This window comes from Temnothorax longispinosus, chromosome 3 (assembly GCF_030848805.1).
Source record: "Temnothorax longispinosus isolate EJ_2023e chromosome 3, Tlon_JGU_v1, whole genome shotgun sequence".
Lineage (NCBI taxonomy): Eukaryota > Metazoa > Arthropoda > Insecta > Hymenoptera > Formicidae > Temnothorax > Temnothorax longispinosus.
Window position 1 is genome coordinate 6,477,480 of NC_092360.1, and position 12,444 is coordinate 6,489,923.

The window sequence follows — 12,444 nt, forward strand, 5'->3', positions numbered from 1 at the left end:
TAACAATGACTAAAAGTGTAACATTTGTTGTATACATAATCGTTTTATATTTTATATTTTGGCAAAGTTGTTAATATACAAATTTAATTGAATTTTTTTCTTGATTTCTATGAATTACTTAATATTAAAACATCAAAGTTATTGTCGGATTTATATATAAATATATAATAAAAAATTTTAATATGCGTAGAGGCGTTTTATTTATATCTCTTTTATTTTCTTACATTTAACAAAATTACGTTACTAAGAATGGACTATGTACGGTATTTGTAAAATGATTATGAAAACTATTTACATTTTCCTATAAAGACTATCGGCCACTACAGATACACAAAAAAATGATCGAAACTTTGTTTATTATTTTCATTTAGTCTGTCGCAAAAATTTTATTTCTATGCTTTAATATTGGAAGTCTTAACTATACAGGGTGTTTACGAAATACTTGGACAAACTTCTAAAGCGTATTCCTCACATCAAAATAAACAAAAAAGTTTATACAAAACCATAGTAAAAAATGAGTGGTATTTCGTAAATACCCTGCATAACTATAGATATATATCATTCAAATTGTGTTATTAATTGTCCTTCACAAGTACATAAAGAAATGTTAACCAAAATTTATTGCACAGGACAATTCTATGTACAGAATCTCTCTTTCTCTCTTGCTGGAATTATTTGTCATGTGTTCAAAGATCAATGAATTTTAATCGAGAAGTATTAAGTGTAATATTAGCGTACTAATATTTTTTTAAATGTTTGAGGTTATGAATAATTTCTAATATTTTTTTAATTTTCTGACTTAATCTTGTATAAAAGCAATTGCAAAATACAATTATACAAAAATACAAGCTGTATAACAATTTTTCCCACTCTATTAATTGTACGTGATAATTAAAGGATAAATCTGCAGAAAACGAGAGAAAAAAAAAGTCTAACTATCTCATGTATATATAGCTTCACGTATTTCAAGTTTCTAGAATATACATAAAAATAAAACAGGTTTTAGCAATAACTAAAATGATTTTTTATAAAAAATGTATCACGATAAAAAAGTAATTCTTTGCGGTATAGATAACATTTTCAAATTAAATGCAGTATAATTATTTGGATGGATGCACAAAAAACATAACATAGATAGACACATTTTTTAATTTTTTATAAAAAATGTGTCTACTAAATTTGCAGACAAAGTGTATAATATTACAATGACGTATCTCATTCATCATAATTAACCAGTTATACTGAGAGCATTTATATTTGCCAGTAAATTTTTAACGTCATCCTGAACCTGATCCGAGGTATTAGATAAGGAAAGACGCGAGCAAAAATTGCTCAATGTTTCTATATCTTGTTCTCGCATATTCGCCTGTTTTTGCAGATACGCCATTAACATATTAATTATATTATGCATCTCCTCCTTGACCTTAAGCATATCCTCATTGTTACTGTTTCGTTGTAACATCCTTAATCTCGTTTTCGCTAATTGCAGTGGATTGTAGCCATACGAGTCTAATGCGAGAACGTCAGTACCAGCTGTTAAGAGTAGCATCACTACCGACAATTTGTTGTTAACCGTAGCTAGATGCAGCGGCGTGTTTCCAATACAGTCACGCTGATTTGGGTCTGCACCCTTTTTCAATAATAAACGCACCATTTCTGTATAACCCCTGTGACAAAGAATATAAAGTTTGAACGGTAACTTAATTTTGAGCTATTACTGTGAATGCCTTAAGGAAGATATATATATACATGAAGTCATTATAATATAGAATGTATCAAGATATAAATTACCTGCAAGCTGAAATATGAAGAGGAGTTCGCCCATGTTCATCCTGATGATTAGGTGATACGTCAAAGTCCAAAAGCCTCTTCATCAGAGTAATATTATTTGTGAAAGCAGCCGTCCACATCCTTTGGTGAATACGTTCATTTCGACATTCAAACAAGGGAGAGGGATGGGTCATGCCTTTGCGCCGGTTGATAGGTTCGTTTAACTTACGGTAGTGGAGAGCCACTATGACATTAAAATTATTATATAAATAAAAATTAAGAGATTATTTATATAACATTTGGCTAAAATTTAAAAAAAAAAAACTGTTTGAAAAGATCTAAAAAAATAATGCGGCAAAAAGAAATGGTTATTTCTTTTAAAAATGAAAATAAAATAAAGATACAAAATGGCCAAATAGTGAATAAATAAAAATTTGTAAAGGTACTCACTACGAGAGTGGCGTCTCAACAACTCCTTATTCTTCTCCTCTATCTTCTCCTGTAGCGTTTGTTTCTGAGACAACAATAATATCCTTTTAATTCAACATTTTTATTTATCATATTATTTTTAACAGCTACATTTAGGCCCAGTTCAACAGTGGCCAGTTAGCTTAACTAGTAGTTAACTCTCACTCTCTGTCTCTTTTTAACTCAAAGGTTAGATAGAGACGGAGAGTGAGAGTTAACTACTAGTTAAGCTAACTGGCCACTGTTGAACTGGGCCTTAACAGAAAACTGTACTGTGAAAATCTGTATTAGGTCTGTTTTTTATAGTTGCTTCTTTATAGTGTACACTCATTGTACTTGAAATGAATATATGTTTGGAGTTTGATAGAGAAAGAAAGTTTTAATGCAACACAATAAAGAACAGATCTATTAATGATTTGAAGCGTTTCATTAAACAATCCTCTTTTGTTATCTCTTATTTTTACTTTGCATTTCTACTCGACCGAATCTTTTGGATCAAATTCTCGCGTTGTCCTGCGACTCACAGCTGTTTACCAGTGTGCAGCAATGATTGTAGATACCTTTCTGGCAATGTTGGCTTCGACTCCTGACCCCTTCTTCAGCGTCTTCAGCAATATCATAGAAAGGACTTCGGACGAGCTGCGCTGACGTATGAAATCGGACCATTCCTCGCAAGTGTTCAACATTGGAAATTCGTTGGAATCGTCAGGTGACATGGTGCTGCTGAGCATGACCTGGCCGAAGCCTTGCCGGAGCTGCTGGCTCTCTTGCTGAGCGGTCGAGCTGTCATTCGAATCGTTCCCGGTCTCCACTCCCGAATCTATCGACGTCATGTTTACATTAGAGCACGCAACACTGGCACGGGCGGCGATCTGCTCGGGCAGCATCACCTCTGGCCCCCATGTGTTTAAAAAAATGTCGCTCATCGGTACGATCACGTATCCCACGAAGATTTTATCAGAAATCGACTTGCGTACCACGGACGAGCGTGACGAACAAATCGGACTTTTCGATCTACTCCTGACAGTCCTCCGATAGCTTTTTCGATTACCCTCTCTCTCTCTTGCGTCACCTCTCGCTATCTCTTTCAAGAGTAGATATTTGTAGATATCCAAAGTATACGCTGGTATACGCCGCGCGTCGCTGCCTCGGGCTTCCAGGCTTTCTTTTAACCTTCGCTATTTCGGCTTTCGCGTCGTTTCTTCGGCCTTCGCGTCATCAGTACCAAATGTACCAATCAGTATGATCGCGCGTGCGTGAAACGAGAACGCCGCAGGGCTGCGTTCGGAAACGTCACCCGAGTGCACACGAGTATACTCCCTTCTCTTTCTACCTCAGCGGGTCTGTGTTGATTGGTTGGTTCTAAAAGTAATGCTAGGTCTGCAATGCGAGTCGTAAAGTCGTGAGTCGTAAGAATTGACCAATCACAGTCGATTATTCTCCTCAAATTCGACTATGATTGGTCAATTCTTGCGACTCACGACTTTACGACTTGCATTGTAGACCTAGCATAAAAGTAATGCTAGGTCTGCAATGCGAGTCGTAAAGTCGTGAGTCGTAAGAATTGACCAATCACTATCGAATTTGAGAAGAATAATCGACTGTGATTGGTCAATTCTTACGACTCACGACTTTACGACTCACATTGTAGACCTAGCATAAGAGCCAATCACGTTCGACTGCTACTGAGCGGTCTTGTGTTCCGATTGGTCGAAATCTAACCTCTAACTCGCAGTTCGACCAATCTCCAATCGCGTAGTCTGATACGAGCTTTAGGTCAGCTGCTTTACGACGTTGCCGCTTTCTCGAATGAGTCAGTCGAAGATCTGGATCGAAGCTGTTTGAAAGATCTGGAAAGATCTGTGACATCCAATAAAGGAGAAGAAGAAGTGAAGTGAGAAGAAGGAGGGATTTGCAAGGACACGATCTCATTTCAAGAAGAACAGACGTCGCGGTAGTACCTCTTATAGCCCGTCCATTGAAATTCTGAAAATGGGAGTCCCATCGTCCGCAAGTACGGAAGTCAACAACGTCAACATACTGAACGAGATTCATTATTTGAAAAGTAAGTTCGCGACTTTCTGAGAGTATTCTGATCATCCGTCTATCTGGAATAAAGACCAAGAGTAAATATGTAGTTTAATCCGCTCGGACTTCGGACTTCGGCGAGAGTACGCTTCCTAAGCAAGATGTTAGCGTATATTCGAGCAAAATATTGCGGCAGATTGGCATTAATCCGTTTTTGCGTTCTGTCGGCAGAGCCTACCGATGTAATCTGACAGCAGATTGCCAGCAAAACCAACTAGAGCGATCTGTCATTTAATCGAAATTATTTGAGTGGAATACGTTATTTTTAAATGTTCATAAAATGGCAGAGTCTACTTGGTTACTGCAATCGTTCTGCCACCATATGCCACCATATATTCAGCGATGTAACAGACTTTGTTGTATTTCTGCATTCAAATGCCGACAAAATTATGTGAATAGCAGCACTGTGCAAAATTTGATCTAGAAAATGTTTTAGTGTAAACAAAAAATACAATTTTAGTTTCAAACAGCTCTCGAGAATAGACTGCGCTAAAATAGCAATGACAACGAAAGGTAACACTGGTAACAGTGAAGGTAAATCAATTTGTTGACAGTGGAAGTCTGCTAAATAACATAACGATTTGATGAAACGTTTACATAACAGTGATGGTAATGTGATGTTTTTGTATTTTGTATATATCTCCTTAAATTAGGTCAAAATATTCTTCATATTTCAGATCTCAATAAGAGTGTACTCGTCCTAAACATTTACCACAATAAGCTATCTCATTAAGATTAAGCTAATAAATTTTCAAAGTTTCTTGGTCTTTATTACAAATTTTATTCCGCACACGGTTAAAATTCTTATAAAATTATTTTAAAAAGTTTTGTTTTATCGTCAAGATAAAACGATCCTTTTTCTCTTGCTCTGACAATATGGAATTACTACACGAGATTAACTATCTTATATATAATTGCAGGTCAGATAGAGCAATACAGACAAAAGACACAAATCATTTTGCAGTCGGGTGATAGAATTAATTGTCCAAACAGAAAATTCAAATTTGTAAAGCCAAAAGTTCAGTCGGATTCGAAAAGTCTGGTTTGCAATTCTTCTTTAAATTCTAAAATGTTACCTGAGAGTTCAACTAAAAACGTACATGTAAAATCGAGATTGCTCGCCACAAACGTTCACGTTAATCCAAACTTTAAACCGCAAAAGCCAACGGTACATATCAATCCGAATATCCAGGCTAAACCTTTGATACATATTAATCCAAAAATGATGCACGATATTTCTAATTCAAATCAAAATCTCTACAATAATATAAGCACGAGTACAGCACAAACGAACACGAGTACAACACAAACAAAAGTAGATAACGGTACTGAGCAAACGAATGTCAAGAGATCTATATACGTTAATCCAACATTATTGAAGAAATTGTCTTCCTCCAAAGAAAAGTCGACAAATTCTAGAGAATCCGTTGCAACAGAACGACCTGTTTGTTCAAGGTTGAAGTTTGTAAAAAATATCGATAATCGAAAGAGCTCGCCAAGGAAGACTAGTAATTCTAGCATTGTACTTTTGTCGCGTAGAAAGCTCGTGAGAGTATCTACTACGAAAAGCACGTTAAAAACTTCTCCATCAAAATATGCAGTATTAAAAGATAAGAAGCTTGAAATTGTGTCACAGAAAACCATGAAAGTAAAACCATCAATAAATAATACGTTACAATCTACAAGTATGATATCTAATTTATCAAAATCAAATATCAAATCTAATAATAAATCTAAAGTGACCAAGTATAAAATAGACAGAACCGCGTTAAATATATCAAAAGCTAAAGGAGCCGGTCTTTCAGAAATGGTGAAGGTTATGTAAGTAACATGTACATTTATATCTAATAAGTTATAAAATTAATCACTTGAAAAGAAAAGTTTATATTACAGACACGACGCGAAGAAACTTGTTACTATTGGTGGGATTGTTTATAGAGCTTCCAAAAATAAATTAATCCGGAGGAGCTCCGTATTGAAACGTACGTGTATTGTGGTGTGATTTTATTTTATAAGTATTTTAGGTGTACGTAGTTTTATAATTTGTAAGTAGATATACATTTTATTAATTTTACTATGGAAATTCAGGAAAACGATCAGTCAATGGAAAGAATGATAAACTTATTAATAATAAGAAACAACGAATGGGCAAAGAAACTTTAAATTCATCAGAAACGAACATTAATGCCAAAACAAGATTTTCTTTCAATGTATCTCCGAAAGCTACTTATAAAAATAGCATCAGGTACAGTAACATATATATATATATATATATATATATATATATATATATATAAAATCTAAAGCTATGTACGAACTAAAGATTCATTGTTATTGAGTTTTGATACAAACCTCTTGGTTTGTTTTTAGCAACAAAGCAAAACAAAGAAGCATACGAATCCTACGAAATAAAATGCATAAGAATAACCAACCTTGTTTGATTTATCAACGATTTGGATCTTGTCCAAATTATGAAAATGGGAAATGTGCCAAACGGCATGATAAAAAACAGGTGTCACTCTGCAAAAAGTAAGTTAATACTTGAAACATTGGGTTATATGATTAATGTTCATAGTTTATGTGTATAATCCAGATAATTATTAAACAGAATTGAGCTATAGGGTTTATTTTAATCTAACCAGATAATTTTTTTAGATAACTTTCGAAATATTTTTCGAAAATTAAAAAAATTGTTTCCAAAAATTGTATAACTTTCAGGGAGAAATAATGTGGCAATCTTGAATTGCTTATAAAATTGTCATGTTAAGATCAACTTATAATTAGTTAACTTTTCTTAATTAGAAATCTCATCAATCTTCTCAATCAATTTTTATTATATATTTTGTGGCTGACGTCAAGATGTTTTCAGAACATTTATATAAGTCCTATTTTGATTTAAATATTTTATAATTATTAAACTGTTTAAAATTTCATTAACAATGAAATGTGTCTGATTAATGTGAGTCCTTGCTCTCAAAGACAAGTTCGAGTCTTCCTATAACTTAAATAACCTTACAGTCTTTCCTCAAATGTGTATTACCATTAGCAATCTCTGTCTAGATGAAATTGTTGTTCTAATAACTTTGAAATGCTCTGAATTGACAAACTCTAACGTTTCTTCATATCTTTATAGTTGCAGTTATCGGTTCTTTTTCCAAAACAATCTCTTTAGTGTTTATTTCTTCACAAGTCATCTAATTACATTAAAATGAATCTGTATATGGATTATAATTATAATATAACAGTTTAAAAAAATTGTAAAATTTTTTTATTTCTGATAAGGCATGGTTCAGAACAGCGAATGTTAAAAATCATTTAATTTTTTCAAATATATCCAGTTTCCTGCAAGGAAAGTGTTTCTTAAAGAAATGTTCTTTATCTCACGACGTTGGACCTGAGAAGATGCCTACATGCAAGTACTTCCTCGATGGCTGTTGTACAAGAGATGCCTGTCCTTATCTTCATGTTAAAGTGTCTTCGAACACTTCAGTCTGCATAGATTTTTTACAAGGATATTGTGCTAAGGGAAATAAGGTAATTGCATTATTTTCTATTTTAACTGATTACTGTATGGTAGATTATTCACATTTAATCTATTTACTATTTAATCTATTTATTTACGTGCAACAAACAATTCGTTATAATGCAAATTCCTTTTATTAAGAGAAGATCTCGGCTCGCGGGTCACAAGTGATCAATTATACTGTCGTATGAAACATAAATTTTTATGGCAGAACTAAATAAAAAACGAGATCGATAAATTGATATAAATTACATAATAGGAGGGGGAAAAAGATGCTTTAATAAATTAGGATGATCTTTTAATTATAAGTTTAAGATGACCTTTTAATTATAACAGCCAAATGTCATGGCAGTTCGCAATAATATTTTGTAAAATGTAGAGTACTGATTTGTTCTCCTATAGTGCCAACGGCGTCACGAGTATCTTTGTCCTGAATTTAACAAGTCGGGGAATTGCAGCAAAGGTGAGTGTTGTCCTTATCCTCATAAATCGCATTCCTCTAATTCCGTAAAAAGTGCCAAATATTTGAGCAAGACGCACGATACGCAAAAATATCGTGCCGCACTTGCCACACAGGATAATTCCGAGATCTCAAACTCGGAGGGCAGATTAAGATACTACGAAATAACTGGTGGTTTATCTGAAGAACTTGAGAAAAAGAAAGAAATTCCAATTGTCGATCCTTTAGAACAAATTCAAATAAATGAAAGTAAACAAGATAAAACCTTAGCCAAAGAAAATAAACGTGAATTAGAGACAACGGTTTATGATCGTAATAATGTAAAAAGGAAAGTTTCTATTGGTTATATCCCTATTAATCATTTTTAATTTGTATATACATTAATTAATAAACATTTTTACTAAATAATTTTTTAAATTAATTTACGAGATCGTGAACATTAAATTAAATCAATGCAATTATTTCACTTAAGATATATATGTTGGGAGATCTCATTTTTAATGATTATGTATTCGCTATAAAATTGTATAAATTTTTCGTCTAGTATATTTAAAAGAACTAAATTTTTTAAAGTAAATTTATTATAGTTTTGTATTTTATAATGAAATATTATACTATTACATTCTATTATAAATAAGTAATTTTTATATGTAATACGAGTACTCGATGTGTTGTGATATATCAAGTACTAATTCTAGGTATCTGGGTGTACCTAAGATATACCCCAACAATCGATTATCTCGGATATATTATAAATATACTACAAATATTAATTTATATTATTAATTGTGTAGATATATAATTACAAAAATATAATAAAAAATTATTTACAAACTTTCTTTTCTAATGAATTATTTGTGATAAACAAAAGTTTGTGATAATTTTATCATGTATTTGTGTATAATCTTATGTGAAATCTTTGAGCCATTTCCATTCTATGTGAAATCAAACCTTACAAACTTTCAGCTAGTATAGGAATGAGAATAATTTGATTTTATATTTTATGATTCACGAAGTATTTAAGAAACTTAATGAGACGAAGTATGAAAAGATAATGGTTAGCGCAATACATGTCAAGACTCGGATTTTAAAAAAAGAGCGACACAAATCGTTGATGGTCGTCATAAATTATTTTAAATTATCTAGTGATATATTCCTTACTAATATCTGATATCGAGTTGAGATTTGGTTGACTCATCATTTGACGAACTGAACAGTGAACAGAAAAAGCGATTGTCGGTTAATTAATTTGCTAACTCTTTTGAAGGAGAGTTAACATAGATCTGCCTGCGAATTTTTTTATCAAAATTTTACTGATCCTCTCATTTCATCATTTTTTAGACTAGATTGACCCTTATTTTCCCTCATTCAGGAAATAATGGAAATTATGTTAGAACATTCAATTGTACATAAAATAGAATTACATTTTATAGTCTTATACAAATAAAATTATGTAATTACACGCGCATATATATACATGCACATACATGACATACATTTACGTTTTATGTGTACATATAATTATAAAATTTGTATATTTGGTGTATATTTAAATAAATAAAAACATAGATGCAAATAATTTGTATATTTCTTTAGCATAAACTTTACGTTAAAAATAACATTTACTATGTTAAACGTCATTTTTGTACAGTTAGCAACAAACAAAACTTCATAGTCTTCATAAAAAGTGGGAAAGCTTAAATTATGGTGCTTTTATTTCTTGTATTAAATGTCTCTTAATATAAAGCAATAATTTATATACGTATACAAGAAATAAATCTATAAGGAACTTGTACCTACGCATAATATAAATAAATGTTTACTTATATGTCCACAAACGAAAAAACAGTGAATTAAGATTAATTTGTTAATAACAATATAAAATTTATGATAAAAAATTAGATGCTAATTTGACTAAGAATCCTGAAGCAAACTCTATCGTGAAAACGGATATTATTAAAATATTTTCTTCTTGTCAATATTTCAATTATATATAAGAATCCAATTTGTCGAATGGTTATAAGCTAATAAAATAGGGCTATGTAATAACAAGGATATATTATTTTGGTCAACGGATGCTGATACTATTAACCACTGCTCAAGCCAGCTTCTCATATTTTCTATAGACATGTTTGCAGGATTTAGGCCTCTAAAAGATAATGCCTGAAAAAATAAATTAATAATAAAATAATGCTAATATCTTCTATACTTTCTTTTATGCTAATATCTTTTATATTATCTTTTATGCTAATATCTTTTGTATACTGTACAAGTATACATGTTATACAAAACAAAATTTAGTAAATTGTAATATTTTATATACATATATTGTATATATGTATCAAAATCTTTCAAGACAAAATAAACAAGATAGAAATTACATTATAAAAGTAATGAAGATGTGTCTTCTCTTTTGTATAAGTTACAATGAAATGAAAGACTAAATGTAATTGAATTCTTTCATAAAATCTATTCTAAAAGTGTACATATCTTATAATGCCCTGAAAGCATGAAACTAACAAAAGGTATCTACCCATCGCATCGCTTCATTAGACATTTCTTTTACTCCTCCCTCTCGTACGATAGCGCGATCCATTCGTAATATTAACATACCCCTTTCCGTCAATCTTTTCCTCTTGAAAGGTCTCCACAGTGGCATACCGTGTATTGCCAATAGCTCTTTCTGGAAAGCATAGCAAGTACATATATATTATGACGAGCTTTCAGAGGAGAACAAATTCATGTCCAGAAGCAACGGAAAGCACCAACTTGTGAGCTTACCAGGTGTTTCCTCTTGAGATTGCTGAGGGAATACGGCGGGCCTGAAAAGAGCTTGGAACAAGCTATGATATTCTCGGTGGTCGGATGCGTGCCGCTTCCTAAGCAAGCTATAGCGTCTCGCCACTTAATCCTGAGCGCCTGATCCTTGATGGTCTTGATACTCTTGAGTTCTGCCTGCATGCATCTCAACAATGGTCTGTTGTGCCTCAGCCTGGCCTTGTGTTCGGACAGCATGAATTCTAGCTTCTGCTGCAGCGTCCAGTAGTGCGACGTCAGTAAATAGCGCGGGAAGTACAGGGCTAGGGGAAAAATAATGTAATTCGTAAACGGCACGGCCGAGAGCAGGAACAACGGCGAGAGCTTTCGCAGATCCCTGGGCATCGTGTGCATCAGCTGCAGCTCCTCCCGCGTCAAGCTATCTACGCCGTTCGATCCCTGCTTCTTTATCGCGACGACGAACCTTTTCAAGTCCGTGTACACGTCACGGCTACCGACGCTGAACACGCGGTACACCTGCATCGTACGCGGGAACTTCTGCTCCAGCGTGCGCTCGTAGTTCTTGATGTAATTTATGTACCTGCCGAACCAGTACCGTTTAAGGTTGGCCACTTTGCCCGACTTCTCCGTCCTCTCCGCCGCTTTCCCAAAACCCCGTTGCATCGGGATGCGTTTTACGGGCTCGAACGTGTTCACGCCCTCGCGTACGAACGTCCTGGATATTATCTTGTACATTTTAAGATCGATTCTTTACTAGAAAGATGAACGGACTTCCATGGAATCGGTTAACCTGAACAACCCTCTTTCCGCACCTGAAGATTCTTAACTCCGGGAAAATTGTTGAAACTCCTCCTTCATATTAGTAAACTTTGATTTATTGCAATCCACTAAAAAAATGGTATAATACGTTATAATGGCATAATACGATTATAATACGTACGTAATATGTCCGTAATATGTGCGTGTTCTTTCTAGCTCGATATGTTCAAGTACTGTATTTTTAGTATTTAATTGCGCGCAATTACCGATATATTGTTATTTCTTTCAATTACTCTTGCTCGCTGCTCGCGTTGCCCAGAATGTTGTAATTAATGTTTTATATTTATATTTATGGCTGTACTGCACTATTTTGTACCTTCTACACTCGAAATGAAGTAGATAAGAGAAACCTCCTCTGTAGATAACATCGGAGAGAGAAAGAGGGAGGATGAAAAGTGCAAAAAGTTCAGCTACAAACAAAATACACTCTGTTTTTTTCGTACCTTCTGCACTCGCAAAAAGTTACTGCAAAAAATAAACCTGTATACTATTATATAATCTATCGCGCATCGTAATTAATAGAAGATTTGTGTTAAAA

General features: G+C 33.4%; 3 protein-coding genes across 8 annotated transcripts; 1 reads left to right on the top strand and 2 right to left on the bottom strand.

Annotated features, from left to right (window-relative positions):
• Nucleotides 1-832: 832 nt before the first annotated feature.
• On the bottom strand, nt 833-3,480 carry LOC139810761 (ankyrin repeat domain-containing protein 54). Its single transcript, XM_071774591.1, has 4 exons — nt 2,799-3,480; nt 2,221-2,284; nt 1,792-2,014; nt 833-1,667 (listed from the first exon to the last, which is right to left on the bottom strand). The coding sequence occupies exons 1-4, from the start codon at nt 3,162-3,164 to the stop codon at nt 1,229-1,231; spliced, it is 1,092 nt and encodes a 363-aa protein (XP_071630692.1). The 5' UTR covers nt 3,165-3,480; the 3' UTR covers nt 833-1,228.
• A 551-nt stretch (nt 3,481-4,031) lies between these two features.
• Zc3h3 (uncharacterized) lies at nt 4,032-9,502 on the top strand. Of its 2 annotated transcripts, none has more exons than XM_071774150.1 (7): nt 4,032-4,303; nt 5,247-6,147; nt 6,208-6,308; nt 6,415-6,571; nt 6,697-6,855; nt 7,665-7,860; nt 8,252-9,502. In XM_071774150.1, the coding sequence occupies exons 1-7, from the start codon at nt 4,231-4,233 to the stop codon at nt 8,675-8,677; spliced, it is 2,013 nt and encodes a 670-aa protein (XP_071630251.1). In that variant the 5' UTR covers nt 4,032-4,230; the 3' UTR covers nt 8,678-9,502. The 2 variants fall into 2 exon arrangements, with proteins under 2 accessions (XP_071630251.1, XP_071630252.1); XM_071774151.1 differs by having other exon boundaries at nt 6,220-6,308.
• Nucleotides 9,503-9,879: 377 nt separating this feature from the next.
• LOC139810529 (LETM1 domain-containing protein 1) lies at nt 9,880-12,377 on the bottom strand. 5 transcript variants are annotated; one of them, XM_071774155.1, is made up of 4 exons: nt 12,223-12,377; nt 11,091-11,974; nt 10,843-10,992; nt 9,880-10,472 (listed from the first exon to the last, which is right to left on the bottom strand). In XM_071774155.1, the coding sequence occupies exons 2-4, from the start codon at nt 11,820-11,822 to the stop codon at nt 10,293-10,295; spliced, it is 1,062 nt and encodes a 353-aa protein (XP_071630256.1). In that variant the 5' UTR covers nt 11,823-11,974; nt 12,223-12,377; the 3' UTR covers nt 9,880-10,292. The 5 variants fall into 5 exon arrangements, with proteins under 5 accessions (XP_071630256.1, XP_071630255.1, XP_071630254.1 ...); XM_071774154.1 differs by having other exon boundaries at nt 12,140-12,377; XM_071774153.1 differs by having other exon boundaries at nt 12,113-12,377.
• Nucleotides 12,378-12,444: the final 67 nt, after the last annotated feature.